This window comes from Rhyacophila brunnea, unplaced genomic scaffold (assembly GCF_057557595.1).
Source record: "Rhyacophila brunnea isolate RB1 unplaced genomic scaffold, BYU_Rbru_1.0 scaffold_22, whole genome shotgun sequence".
NCBI lineage: Eukaryota > Metazoa > Arthropoda > Insecta > Trichoptera > Rhyacophilidae > Rhyacophila > Rhyacophila brunnea.
Genome location: NW_028232882.1, coordinates 23,097,670 through 23,113,767, shown reverse-complemented (window position 1 = coordinate 23,113,767; position 16,098 = coordinate 23,097,670). Strand labels below are relative to the sequence as shown.

At 32.1% G+C, this 16,098-nt stretch overlaps 1 protein-coding gene across 1 annotated transcript; it reads left to right on the top strand.

The window, feature by feature from the left end:
• The first annotated feature begins 6,255 nt into the window (after positions 1-6,255).
• On the top strand, positions 6,256-15,732 carry LOC147070232 (histone deacetylase 8-like). Its single transcript, XM_085949717.1, has 8 exons — positions 6,256-6,416; positions 6,500-6,686; positions 9,131-9,272; positions 10,394-10,500; positions 11,570-11,762; positions 13,385-13,557; positions 14,097-14,303; positions 15,623-15,732. The coding sequence occupies exons 1-8, from the start codon at positions 6,270-6,272 to the stop codon at positions 15,655-15,657; spliced, it is 1,191 nt and encodes a 396-aa protein (XP_085805843.1). The 5' UTR covers positions 6,256-6,269; the 3' UTR covers positions 15,658-15,732.
• Positions 15,733-16,098: the final 366 nt, after the last annotated feature.

Below are 16,098 nucleotides of genomic sequence, written 5' to 3'. Positions count from 1 at the left end.
TGCTTCATGGCCATGAACATTTTTGATTATATAATTGTGCAATATATTTTCTCATTATTATGTGTCGATACTTGACAGTTCCATTATTAAAGTAGATGTATTAAATATCGCCAATAATTCACTATATAAGTACCCTCAATTTGAACTAAAACACAATTTGAAAAATGTTAATGTAGTATTTCACACTGCCTTTAATCTTAGCGGTAGGTAGGGGGCCCGCCAAATATCCTAGCCTGAGGGCCCATTTCAGGATGTGGGGGCCATGACTGTAGGTGCACCGAGTGCAATAGACAAAAGACCGACAAACGAGAAATTAGGCTGTGTTGTGTTGAGTAGGTTTGTGTATAAGTAAAATGCACTTATACTTTTTTTGTCCATTTTCAATTAATATTTTGGAACCTCAATATTAAAAAACCAAAAATCGATAAAGATTCGGCGAAAAGAATGGCTACACCCACTAGTCGGTGGTGGTGTAAGTCAAAAGAACATTTTTTTTCACTGGAATTCGCCATAAATATTGTAGCTCTCTAGACCAAGCGGGTATCATAGCCGATAATATTTGAGTAATGTTTTAGCATACTAGGCGCACATGTCTAGCGTGGTCGCTGTTAGTCACTTCCAATCCGCCAGTCGCTGATGACATGCTCAACGGTTACCGCCGTTATGCCTCCAATTTAATAAAAACTAGGAGAAACTACAAATATACCGCCGTGTATTATGAAAATATGTAAAAATAATTATATGCAGAAGTAAAATAGCCTATGGGACTAATTTACATTCTCCTCCTTGGGCCCCCCCCAATATTAAATCCTGGGTGCGCCACTGAAGGTGGTTGTTAGTAATTTTGAACAATCACAAGCACCTAGGCTTTGAGAAAAACACATAAATATTGTGTCCTCACCAGGATCGAACCCAGAACTCGGGTGAGAGGCCAGCGCCTTACGCACTGCACCATGAGAACTGCCTCAAGAAAGAGTTTGCTATCAAATTAAACAAAAGGTCTAGTCCAGCGCTCGAAATGGAAAAGTTTACGAACCGGAGCGCTCGACAAATTTTCTGAAGATATTTACATAGTCATCAAATCGTATGTGTATTTTATAAAAATAAGTGTGTCAGATTTTCTATTCTATGGCCTATCTAGCTCAGACGGTCAACATATTTTTTCCACGAGATGGAGCGATAATTTTACAAATTTCACGAGCCGGAACGGCGCTCCGGTGCGTTCCGTTCCATTTCGAGCCCTGAGTGCATCTAAGACCAGTGCTTATACTCATGGATCTGTGAAATGTTTCAGTAAAACTAAAAAGGTTTATGAATAGGTACTTTTTACAATTATGTTCACGTATATATTAAAATTTGTCAGATAAGAGCATAAAAAAACTATTAAAATATTTATGTTGACCAAAAATAATACTATCAAAACAAGAAATAAATGCACGGGAAACAATATTAAAAGTCATTACTTTTAATTAATCCCTGATTAAACATAAGAACTTCTTTACAAATCAGCTCGATGAATCTACGGATTTTAGAAATTGCACACAGTTAATAATTGTTTTGTAAGTTTTGCAATATCGCTAGCTTAGTATTGGTTTGTGACACAGACCAATTTTATCGAAAAAAACTTTTTTACGTAAAACGATCTTTTAGTATTGTTATGTTACATATCCAGTGACAAAACACCAAAAAAGATTGAAATAAACTACTTTTAAGTATATTTTTGTTCCAAATCCATAAAATTCAAACAAAAGATTGCATTGGTTTGTTCCATATCCGGATATGGAACAAACCAATAATAATAATTTGCTACGCTGTTTTATAATCACTATTGAATTGTTCCATATCCCTTTCGACCAATGGGATCGAGCATTTTACCTGGAAGCATGTGGACAAAGAACAAAACAATACGAAATAATTTTAGTCGTTTTATTTGTCAAGTTACTTTTAGTCACGTCTGCAGACTGGTAGAACGCTCATGCTTCATAATATTTGATTTTTGACACTTTAAAATATTATTTTTTTTTGTGATCGGATTATATTATTATAAAAATACGTTTTAAAGTAAAAATAATGGATCATCATACTTCTCCCCCTAGAATTTCTGAAGAAGACTGGATGTAAGTAGGAATATATTATATTTCATTAACATATCTAGTATATAATTATTGTTTAATTTAATAAAACGCATTTTTTTTAATATATAAATTTTACACTTTAATATATAAATTTGGACTGGTTTTATCTGCCTCAAAGACATTTTCAACTGGTCCCTCTGAGGCGGACGAACCAGATCCAAATTTATATACTTATATTAAAGTGTTTTTTTTTAATTAAACAATAATAAAACGCAGTTCCACCATGAATTGACAGTTAATACAATAAAGTAAATCTAGTAGGTATATACCTATATATTATATTTAAGATCTGTGTTTAACATGTATAAATAATTGGTGAAGATCTATTTTAGAGGTATTCCTGATTCATGTATGATATTTAATCAAGACGTAACAAATTTAAGATCTTTCTAAATAATTTTTATTTTTGTTACAGGTCATTTAAAGATATATTTGAATCTCCAGAAAAAACAGATATTATATTGACCGCTGTTCCACGTCCTGCCATCTGTAGTGAAAAATTAATTCTGAAAGATATTACAAATTCTTATCATTTGGACGATATAACAGGAGAATTAGTTCTCCAAACAGATAAGGTAATAATAGATGATTCACCAAAATCGAGCCTTGATGATGTCACCACAACTATTACTGTCGATCAAGAAGAAGAGATTGCAGATAAAAGTAATTGGATATTGGACGAAGTCACTGGTGAGTTTATACAACCATTACATAAAGAGAAAAATCTTACTCGAAAGAGGAAAGCTAATCCTTTAGCTTGGAAACAAAATATTCGTAAGCAAAAAAGACAAAGAGGGGATGAATATATTAATATTCACAATAAGCTCATGATAAAAAGAAGTGTTAAAGGGCGTTGTTCATTGAGCTGTAGTTTCAAATGTGCGGAAAATTTTTCTGTGTTCGTACAAGAACAAATTCACCGACAATATTGGAATTTAAATGATGACAAAAAGTCACATTTTATCAACAAATTTGTCATAAGCCAAAAACCAGCTCGAAAAAGGACCAATAACGAGAACAGTAAGAAATCACAAGTTTTCAAATATCACTTTGAGTATGAAAACTTATTAAAATGTGTGTGCAGAGATTTTTTTTTAAAAACGTTGGATATCAGTAAACAACGGGTATATTATTTTTTCAAGACAATAAAGAATCCTATTACAAATATTCCTCGGTCTCCTCTTAAAGGAAAGAACATAAAAAGACATACCGAATCGATTAAATTAGAAGAAGTGAGAAAACACATACTTTCATTCCCTGTCGTAAACTCACATTACTGTCGTGCGGGTACTAGAAAAGAATACCTGGAATCAGGTTTGAATTTATCTAAAATGTACGATCTTTATCGTTCCGATCATACTGACCCAGTGAAAAAGAACATATATGATAAGGTTTTTAATCATGAATTTAATTATGAATTTTACCGGCCAAAAAAGGATCGTTGCGATCGCTGTGAGGAGTACAAAATGCTTAAATCACCTTCTATAGAAGAAATCCAGAATCAGGAGATACATTTGAAGAAAAAAGAAAACGCTCGATTAGAAAAGAGCAACGACCGTGCTAGGAGTACTGATAAAATCGATGAAGTTTGTGCTGTGATAACATTTGATTTGGAAAATGTTTTTTCTCTTCCAAAGGCAAACGTATCTAATTTTTTTTATAAATCTAAACTTAATGTCTTTAATTTAACAGCTTATTGTAACATAAATAAAACTGTAAGTATATAATTGTATTTGGCACGAATTCTTAAATGGCAGATCTGGTAATGTGTTGGCAAGTGCATTGATCAAAATACTGTCGCAGATCATTCGTGACATTCCAGCCATTAAACATATAATTTTGTGGTCGGATAATTGTGTACCTCAAAATAAAAATTCTGTCATGTCAACTGCTCTCCTTAAATTGTTATCATCCGATATATGTTCAAATATTAATATAATTGAACAAAAGTTTTCTGAACCTGGGCATGGAACATTACAGGAGGTAGATACTGCTCATAGCGTAATCGAACGTTCCCTAAGAAATTTGGAGGTTTATTCTCCACTTTCATTAATTCGGTACTTGCTGAAAATTTCATCAAAAAAAATGATCTTTAAAGTTTTACAGATGACAGGGACAGATTTTTTTGATTACCAAGCCATTGCAGCCTCTTATGCTTTTACCGATATTCAATACACAAAACTAAAACATTTACAATACGAAAAAAAATCTCTTCTGTCCAATGTAAAATGGAGAAAGGATTTCAACGATGACTTTATTGAAATAAATTTGATTAGTCGTAATATAATTACCCCTCGCAGTAGCTCTAGGAAAAAAAAATTGGTTCCACTTCCTATAGAAAATAATAATTACAATATTTTACCTCAAATACCTGTTTTAAAAAAATGTGTTTCATCAGGAAACAAGAAAATTGTTGACATTAAGTCCATGATGAAATTCATGCCACAAAATGATAAGGATTTTTTCAACGCATTATTTGCACTGTAAGCAATAATTATTATCAATGACGGGTTTTTTCTGGAAACCATTGTATAATTTGTTTAATTGCCTTAGTTTAATTGCATTGTAAGCAATAAAATTACGGTTTTTTTACTAGAAACCATTGTATAATTCGTTTAATTGCCTTATTTCCCTTGAGATTTTTTTGGATGATATTGTATTATTATTAGAAATTTATTTTTATGTACTTTTCAATCTATACCTAGCATAAGATTTTTTTTAAATTCTCATTGTAACATTTTTTTTATCGTAATAGATAAATGATAAATGTAAATGACCTATCTATAATGTATTATTAAGTCCATGATCAAGTTCATGCCACAAGGATTTTTTCAAAACATTGTTTGCATTGTAAGCAATAAAATGACGGTTTTTCTTACTAGAAAGCATTGTATAATTTGTTTAATTGCCTTATTTCTCTTAATATTTTTTCGATGATATTGTATTATTATTAGAAATTTATTTTATGTACTTTTGAATCTATAGCTAACATAAGATATTTTAAATATTCTCATTGTAACAATTATTCTTATCGTAATAAATAAATGATAAATATAAAAGACTTATAATGTATTTATTAATGTTGACGAAAACACAGTAACAATGAAATATTACACGCGCTTTAACCCAAAAAGGAAAAAATATTATCTTGGTTTGTTCCATATCCATAATTTGTTCCATATCCACAAAAACGAAAAACATTGTGCGTTTTGTGGATATGGCACATAACAAAAACGTAAAATAAAGCATAACGGTATGTAAGTGCCATGAAAAATCACTATTTATAAGATATATAGCTGAATATAATAACATTCCAACAGAAAGTATGTTTCTAAACCAAACGCAATCGTAGTAGTAAATATGACTACATGTAACGCTCGTTTCCCGCGAATTATTGACGTTATTTCAATTGGTCTGTGTCACAAACCAATAGTAGGGTAGCGATATGTTAATACAAACGTCCACTCTGTGGAGGCCCATATGATCCTATTAGAATCGGACATAGTCGAAAGAAAGAAGCTTTTGGGATTTTTTCGGCGGAGGGGGGTTGCAGTTTACTTTTTCAGATTTTGGGGGCCGTGGTAAGAAAAAGTTTGAGAAGCAATGGACGGCCGCTCTATCAACTCGGCCACCGTGGTCGACATAATGAATTATGCATCTTTGAGAGATCTTCAAGTTTGTTGGCATTCTTCTAATAATTGCTTTTATACATAGGTAAGTAGATGGTTATCAATAGGTATAAATTCCAATGTTGAGCACTTTGGTAAGTATATACAGTGCTTGAAGATGCCGAAAGGCGAAACCCGGGTCGCAAAAAACGACTCAAATGGAATAGTACAAAACTTAAATCCATTAGAATTCAAATTCCATCAAGTACTTCTGTCGATAGTATTAATAATATAATATCATTATAATTAGGTATTGAAAGTGTCTGAAGAATTAAAAAAAATATTTTACGGGCAAAAATGTAATGGGATAGGTATGAACATTAATTTATAAATTAAAATTATAAAATCTGTATCCTGTTATTTCAAATTTTATTTCATGGATACTGGAAAAATATTTTTAGTTATGGCAGCCCTGACAATAATATTCCCGCCATATTTTATCATTCGTAAGCAGCTGTCAAAACAGATGTTGAATATTGTAGATCATAACAAATGCGTTCTTGACAGTAATTTTACTGGAATGGACGACATAAAGGAAAAAAGAAACGTCTATTATGTATTTGATTGTAATCTCATCACAGAATGTGACAGGATTCCCGTTGTTAAAGAACGGGTATGTTATTTTTCTAAGATACTGAAATTAAATTCAATAGTCTGTAAGTGCGAGTTGACTTATTTGAATTTCCTTATGTTTAGGCTTCGATGGTCCATTCTTTGATCGAGTCATATGAACTTTTAAAACACACTATTGTTTTATCGAGCACAAAAGCGACGGCAGATGACCTAAGACTGTTTCATTCTGAAGATTTTGTTGACTACATGAAGCGCGCTAATGACATTGATTTGGACGAAGAAAGCGAAGAGCAAGAAGAATATGGGTTATGTATGGAAATGATCACATCACTAAACTTTTAGTTTCATTCATTTATTGTTGTTTAATTTTTAGTCCAGACCAAAATACACCTCTACATGAACAAATAAACATTGTATGAACTGTTGACAAAAATTTCTATAAGAAAGTTTGGTAATGGTACCGCAGATGACCACATGACCTTTTATAACTTTCTGTTTAAACCAAACCCAACCTGACCTGACCTCTGATCTAACCTAACCCAACCTTAGTGTGTGATAATGATGCATCGAAATGTATGAAAATATCAAACTTTAAATTAACAATTATCGAATTGAAAAGCATCTGCGTCGACAGAAAAAGGTATTTAATATAATTGTCTACATGGGGTAAACTGTTTCCGCCAAAAAAAATGGCCATGCGGTCATCTGCGGCACTATATCCGAAAATTTACTTCCCATTTTAAAAGTTTGGTTCCATAAAGTAAAAATCGGAAGCCCGAATCTTTAAATGGTGATTTTACCTATGTAATCAATTGAATGCATACATTCAAATGGCAGTGATTTTACTTAGCACAGGAAATTCTATATTTTGTACATTTTACTATGGATTTTGGCTGAAATGTCTCAATGGACAATTGAGGCTCTAATTACAAAAAGCGACAAGTCCACAATTCAATATTTTCAGGAAACAACGTTTTTATGTTTCTAGCTTCAATTATTTGTTTTAACGTGAGATTTTTTTTCCCGTTGTATTCTATCTCGAAATTAGAACCAAATGGCAATTTGTTTCAGCCGATAAACTCTTAAATGTAATAAATATAGGCAAAATAAAATTGGACGTAGCGCTATTTGTACTTCACTTTTTAATTTATCCCGTATAAGGCACATATTTCCATGGCATTGTCATAAGTTTACCAGATGCTACAGCATGGGAGACGCCCTTTTCAATATTGAACGTTCCCTTATTGGTTGACATAAACACGCGCAAAATCAACCAAGCTTTAAATAATATGAAAAACGGACTTAGCGCTTTTTGTAATAAATCGAGACTTAAAATATTTTTTTTCGTAGGGTTATGTCACGTTTTGGAATTTATAGATCAATACATATTGTGTAAAATTATACAAAGAATACGTGCATATTTTTATCTCGATTTTGACCAAATGTGGACTTATCGCTTTTTGGAATTAGACGCCTCAATTTTACATTATGCGATAATCGCATTCGGTAGGTGAAACATCATACACCAGTACGCAATGACCGTATTCAACCAAATTGAATGTATACATTTGAATAGCAATGATTTTACTTGTGCAGTGTTTGCATATCAGTTACACGCATTGTAATGAAACTGTTCATCGAATCATTTTGTAACAATTTATGTACACATTTTAATTCAAGCAGTCTCATAGAACAAAACAAATCAAAAAAATATTGGAAACTGGTTAAAAACTTGTTGTAAAATGTGCAAAAATGTCTTATTTTTTATAGGTAGGAAGTTCTATAAAAAATTCTAAAATGTTATTTTTTATTACTATATATCAATTTCAAAATACTTTGTATATAAGATATATAAAAAAGGAATTAATTATACAAGGAATCGATGAAGATTTTACGGAAAATGAAATTGCCGTTTTTTGTTTCCATAGCCTTCAAATGCAGTGCGATGATTGCATGTGATCTTTAGCCGGCTCTCACATCTAACTCGGCTCGTCTGCCATACAGCCATATATCAAACCTCCCAAGAACGTCTATCCAGTGTTGCATATGAAGACCGCGCACGTCTACCTAGCGACAGTCACATGTAACCTTCGAAACGTATAGATATTTGGATGCAGCGATCGGCGAGCCGGTATAGGAATGACCAATTCGTAGGTGTTTGTATGCTTCCTGGCGTCTTCGACTCGCAGCCCGAGAAGCACGCAATTTGTGAATTGCAACAGTAGATGTTTTTTACAAACTAAAAAGTCACATTTGACCAATCTGCGTAGCTCCATTTGGCAATGTGTGTTTTGTGAATAACGATGATGTCACATCGACGTATTCGACATGTTGCAGGCGAGACGAATTTTGATGTGAGAGCCGGCTTACCAATCACCAAATTTATGTGTGATACAGGATTCAAACAAGTAACTATGTATGAAAAGTTATTAACATTTAATTTCTGATATTGAAGTATTATACTCCATGGAGTTCTGTGTATAAAATGTTATTATAATTTTCATATCAACACATTTAATTTTTTGATGAGTCGACTTGTCTTCCTTCAAACATGAATAAACATAAAGAAATATCAATATTTTTTTCTTACGATAGTAATAATGAATCGTTTGAAAACAAGACCTTATTTACAGGATGTCTAAAACTAAAACAATTGCAGATTATTTAAGTTTGAAGTCCCGATTTGCTTACTTGATCACACCTTAAAATGTTTTCTTAGAACCTCAGGTGCTTAATTTATTATATTTTGTGAAGGTTATGATTGTCCAGCTGTGGAGAACGTATTTGAGCTGATGGTGACAATCGCCGGAGGATCTATATCAGCCGCAAAAGCACTATTGACTGACAAAAGCGGAATAGCTATCAACTGGTGCGGGGGTTGGCATCACGCGCAAAGGTAGATTAAACAAGATTAAATCAGCCCCTCTTTTAATCAGTACGAGTGCGGAAAATTCAAACCACTGATGCTTTCCTTAGAGGACCTGTCATACAACTAGCCGATCTGAAGATTGAGGGTATATGAAAATAAAGTTAAAAAATTGTTTTATTACTATAAGCTTCACTCCCCTGCTTCTTAAGTTTTATTTTTGCAAAGTAGATATCATTGAAGTTCACTGTTATATTTAATAAAAGTATATTCTTTTTTTCAGTCTAACAAATATTATTTCTACTAACTCTTTACCTATTGAGATATGGAACTCTAAAAATAAATTAACTGATTAAGGTCCTGATGTCGGCTCACTTTTTAATTTGCCACATTATATGAAATGTGTGATCAAATTGTCTTGGTGTGAATCGCACTATGTTTATAGAGAACGTTATGTGTAACCAGTGGCGTGGAGGTAGGCTGTTAAGATCCAACATAAATAGTGCACACGAAACTTTGTCAATCATATATATTTGTTTTCATTCAACTAAAACTAAAATTTACAGATACTGTTAATTAGTTTTTAAAAATCAATGAAACCCTGCCTAAACCAAACCGTCATAGTTTATGTATGCTGTGGGTGATCTGATAAAACTAGTGCACACTTTTTCAGTCATATTAATTTGTTTTCGTTGAATTAAGAATACATTTTACAGATGGTGTTGGTTAGTTTCTTAAAATTCATTAAACCCTGCACCAAACCATAAAAGATAAAAAATATTCTTATCTATAAAATAACTTAAACTATGTATGATTTAATGGCATAATTTTAGATATTTCATATATACAACTATTTTTGAACTATTTATATTATGGCTTCATTTACGCAGGGTTTAATTAATTTTTAAAAACTAACCCGCACCATCTGCATATTGTAGTCTTAGTTCAATGAAAACATATATGTATGACTGACAAAGTTTAGTGTGCACTATTTATGTCAGATCTTAACAGCCAACCTCTGCCCTTCGCCAATGTCTCTAACTATCATTATGTTGGTGTTTGGTGTGTCATGGGAGTTGGCAGACGATCAAGTGTGCCACTTTAGTAAAAAGATTATAAAACACTTCTAAATTGCGAATGAATATTTTCAGAGATGAAGCTGAAGGATTTTGCTACGTCAATGATATAGTCATTGCTATCGAAGTACTGAGACAGAAGTATAAGCGGATACTCTACATCGATTTAGATATACATCACGGTATTCAAATTTTACTTGTTATTATAATTATTTTTGCCATTTTTTTCCTTCTCGGCTCCACATCTTAGCCCAGGATTTGGCCTACTAAATTGACCCCTGTTCCTTGCCAATCTTTTCCAGTCTTCTTCCGTACGGTCAATCCATTTGCTTTGTTTTCTGTACCTACGTCTTTTCCATTAGGATACCCTCCAGATTTAATCTTTGGTTTCCTGTGGTCTAGCATTCTTTCAATATCCGACCATCGAAGACCTTGGAACTTCTACCTGCCAGTGATTTTCAGTTCACCCAGGTTGTCCAACTGGTTCATTTTTATTCTATAAGCCAATAAAGGTTTTTTATTAAATGGATCATCATTCCTAGTTCAGATCAAAATATAACTGTGTGCGAACAAATGAATATTGTATAAAAACTATTTACAAACATTTGTATAAGAAACTTAAAAAAAAAATTATAGAAATCTTTGTGTTTTTTGTATCCATCAGATGTATTATACATCATATTATATTATACATTATCATCAGATGTATTATACAGACTAACAAATAAGCAAGTCCGCCTGTGTTTGGGAGTAAATTTTTATTGTTTTCATCTACACTGATCTTCCCCAAATCCGAACACCCAGACAAATTTGTATGTTTTAAACTGTCCAAACTGAACCAAACATTTAATTTGATACATAGCAATGTTTGCAGGTGTGCATTCAGTTTCAGAACTTTCAAACAGTGGACTGTTTACAGACATTTCTCTTGAGACAGATGTTTGCAGAATATTTCTATAATTTTTTCATGCACAGATGCATTTAGATATGAAATATCATGTAAGATAAATTAATTGACATTAACGGCAGTTCACCATTTTTATTTTTTATTTGCAAGCAATGCATTCAACATTAGAATCAAGGGTATTAATTTTTTTATAGTTCCATTCAATTCAACCATACTAAAATCAAATTGAAATTGCTATTAAGTCTTTTAATACAAAAAATTGTAATTACTCTCTCCATTATAGTTGTTCAATCTCTTTGTAATTTACATTCTGTTTGTCATATCATATAATACATTTTCTCCAGGCAACGGTGTGGAGAATGCCTTTGCATTCACAAAGAGAGTCTTCACGCTATCTTTTCATAAATTTGAAGCAGGCTTTTATCCGGGCAGCGGATGCTTGAGTGACGTTGGCATTGGGAATGGCCGAGGGTACACATGCAATGTGCCATTCAAAGAAGGCGTCTCCGATAACTCGTTATCATATCTTTTTAAGAAGTGAGTATCATACTGGTTTTTATGATATTAATATGAGGGGTCTTGAAACAAAATGACATTTTCCATTTTCGTGAAATGCAAGCTCAAAAATCATTAAAAATGTCTTATATCTCTTTTTAGGTATAATTTCAGAAAAAAGATTTTTTAAATTATGTATTTATACTAAAATTTCATAATACTTTTTTAAGAAATTATACCTTTGGGCCGACATGCTCACCGTAGTCAAAATGGAGCTTTTATGGTATTTTCAGAGCATAACCCTGGACATTCCTTAAACGTTGTAGATAATCTATTTATATAATTTTGAAGCCTTATTATCCTTTATATTTATTTTAAACATTTGATGACTACATAAAGTATTTTTATTACGTAAAATAGTATTCGTTTAAACCTCTCGATCTAATGTTTTAGAATATAGTCATATTTCAGTACGTCCATGTGCAGTGGTGTTAAGATTTTTTATATCTATTAATTTTTAAACACATTTACAAAACCATTAGTAAAATTAATGTTCACATTATATAGTGACATTTACGATAAAAAATTATATTTTATAATCTTTGTGATCCCAAATTTGACAAGAATTAAGCATTTTATTATTCAAAAATGGGCATGATTAACACATTTGAAGATAATTCTAAAGATACTGATTATAAGCTATGTCTTTGACCATTCAAATGTGATAAACATCCTACGAATAATGTTTGCTTTATAATAATTATTGACCTAAGAATAAGGTAGTATTTTTTTGAAATAACGCCATTTCTATTGGCATTTCCCAGTGGTTAAGCTACAACATACGGCCGTAGCCATAAATTGACAAACGATAAATGAAGTAGGGAGTAAGATCATGTTAACGCGCGTGTTTGAACATGTACCTAACCGAAAACAAAGTTTTTTTTTTTTTAAACGAGACCATTTAATGTAATAAAAATACTTTATGCAGTCATCAAATGTTTAAAATAAATATGAAGGATAATAAGGCCTTAAAATTATATAAATAGATTATCTACAACGTTTAAGGAATGTCCAGGGTTATGCTCTGAAAATACCATAAAAGCTCCATTCTGACCTACGTTGAGCATGTGGGCCGTTTGTTAACTTGCCAACATTTTTCATAAATGGAAATTGCCATTTTTGTTTCAAGAGCTCTCATATAAACTCTTTGCTAATTCGTATCATACAAATGATGTACTTAACTTGTAACAAATGGTGACTTTAAAATTTTGCTAGTCAATAATTAGTTAACAGAGTGTGTATGTGAAACTCAATTTAATTGTGTGCTGTTTGTAGTATGAATGGACGGAAGCAGGGGACGGGTATATAATGTACGTAGGAGAGGGGGTAGGGGTAGATACATATTTAATTTCCTAGCTGGACATGATAACGTGTCGCTCAGAATGTAAGATTTACACCGTCTTGTACATTACAAGACGACGGTTTATGTTATTTAATCTCAAAAGAATAGCTCGCTCATAGATCATGACTCGATGAATTCTCATTCTATATGAAGAATATTTAAAATATGTGCGAGGCTTGAAATGTAGTTTTGATGGCTCTTGGGGGCTTTGATTAAATTGGTGTTGCTTAGGAGTTTTCATACTGTATTTTTATGATTTTAGTATTTGTCCTCGTATATACGAATGCTATCAACCTGAAGCCATCGTAGTGCAATGCGGCAGTGACTGTTTACATGGAGACCCACTCGGGCAATGCAATATTACCCAAAAGTCTATAGCCGATTGTGTAACCCATGTATTGCAATGGGACAAACCTACTCTGTTCTTAGGCGGAGGTAAGTATTTAAAAATATCACATCTTCTTTCATGTTTTTTTATTTACTGACACGATTAATTTTTATGTCTTATTAAATAATAAACTCAAAAAAATATAAACAGAAATACTTCATGTAGGTACATTTTGGTTGACTTTTCTGTGGTGATTGTGTGCAAACTATGTCAAAATCACAAACAGTCTGCATCATGCATAAGCTCGATAGTAAAGGCGCCTTGACACGCTGTCGCTTGTTGCTACATGTGTAGACAACATCATTAATATATTATTGGCTGTACACAAGCTAATGAGGTATCCTAACAAATGTGAATATTCATAGAATATTAAGTAACATGTAGATTTCTTGACATTATCTACATAATCACAATATAATGTCTACATATAACTGTCATATTACTGGTTTCTTTCTACCATTGGACCATGTCCTAAGTATTATATTTTTAGTTTTATTTTAATCAATATATTGTCTTTTCATAGTTGTGAGATCTGGTACCGCTATCGGATTGACCCAATGTAACAGTCATTATCGATTTCTTTCAGGAGGATATAATCTCCCGAACACGGCTCGACTGTGGACATATTTGACAGCAGTTATATCAGGGCAGGCGGACAACCTCTCGCAAGACATACCGGATCATGAATACTTTCTCAAATACGGGCCGGACTATCTTTTAACATTGGATAAAGGATACCAGAAAGACAGAAACGATCAATTATATATGGACACTCTTATTTCTTCAGTGAAAGGTGAAATTGGAATGACACTTATGAAAATATTCATTTAACTACTATTTATTTTCTGTTCAGTAAATGTTACTTGTGAGATTTTTGTTGTTTATTTTACGGTTATTCACTAGTCTCGAAATGATCCGTAATCCATAGGAAACAATATGTACAGTCGTTAATGCACAATATAATAATATGTTTCCCTAAACCTCAATTTTCGTATACTGAATTTAGTGCTGGGTCAAATATCCATAGTTTTTAGTCATGATTTCGTAATTTTACTATTAATTTCTTTTATTTTGTTAACTGTCAATTCATGGTGGAACTGCATTGTATTGTTGTTTTATTAAGTTAAGTATTAATTAGTATTAATTTTACTATTGTTATAACAATCAAACGCGTGAAGAAATTTGATGCGTATTAAGATTCAGCGTCTGCTTCGCCAAGCGTCACTTGATGAAAATGGGACGAGCCTGGTGATTTGGAATTACTCACCCCTCTGTAAGACTATTATAGTCCCAGAATATTACAAAAATTTATGTATTATTTCGAAGTGAATCATAAAACAAAATAGCTAAATATATACTTGAATAGTTCTACATAATAATTATATTGTTCCAACTTTCATTTCTTCTGATAGTTTGATACAAATTTTTGTCATAATTTATAAAAAATATCTGAGGATCAGATAAATAGATAAAAAAAATATTGATCTAATATTCACAATACATCCATCTGTCTTTCGAAAAAATCATTTTGTGTTTATTCATATTAAGATGTTTGTTAGGAAAAACAGTCTTAAGTTTCCTCTTAAATCAAATTAATTTTTAGTGCATGGTTTTTAATATTAATATCCTAATTTAACAACTTCAATATCATTGTTGAAATATATCAAGGGTTGCCAGTTTGTCGATCAGTGACCAACGAAGCTATTTGTTGTCACCCGTGGGTAAAAATGTATTCAGTGACAAAAGGAGTAATATACTATTAACTTAACTTGATGACAAAAACCTTGTTTTTCTCTGTGACAGTACAGAGAAATGAAATGAATTAAACCTTCAACTTTAGCAGATCTATTCTAACGTAACACATAACTCCGAAATCATAAAAAAATGGATTTTGTATTATGCTATGATGTATTCCAAGTGTTAAAAGTATCTTGGGATTATAAAACATAAAAAATAACATTTTTTAACAGCGGCCATGTCGGTCGCGTTAATTAAATAAGCATAGCTTAGTCTGATCATTAAAATTTTATGTTTACATTTTATATGCAGATAGAAAAATTTAAATAAGACATTTTTGTTACCTAAAATAATTATTAATTCTTTCTGTTTCAGATAATTTGGAAAAATACAACGTCAGCTGTTTGTGATGGACTGCTTAATTAAGTTATACTAACATCTGTGATAATGTTGTAATTCAATTCAATAAAGCCAGTTGTTTTCAACCTTTTTTTACATAAATTACCTACCCAGCACTGCACGCAAGCATGTTGAATAAAGTGTTTTATTATACACAAATTTGTATCACTTCAAAAACATACCCACTAGATTTTTTTTCAGAAAGACTTTGTACCGAATAAAGTACACTAGCCTGATTGTAGGTTAATTTTTCAACACTGTTATGTTTTCGGCAACAGAAATCCCGATCCTTCACATGGTCCAGTGGAAGGTGTATGTCAGTAATAAGACTCGATGGATGTTAATCTTCAGTGAAGTTTTTTCGTCATGGTCTCAAAGTACAGTTACATGTTGTAAATAAAAGGTAAAGAATTCGGGAGAGGTCGATCCGCGGTGAAACAACTCGGTGAGCA

Coding starts and splice junctions, on each gene's coding strand:
- LOC147070232 (XM_085949717.1), top strand. CDS start 6,270: ATGTTGAATATTGTAGATCATAACAAATGCGTTCTTGACAGTAATTTT. Junction 13,558..14,096: donor TACTCTGTTCTTAGGCGGAG/GTAAGTATTTAA, acceptor GATTTCTTTCAG/GAGGATATAATCTCCCGAAC. Junction 14,304..15,622: donor TCTTATTTCTTCAGTGAAAG/GTGAAATTGGAA, acceptor TTTCTGTTTCAG/ATAATTTGGAAAAATACAAC.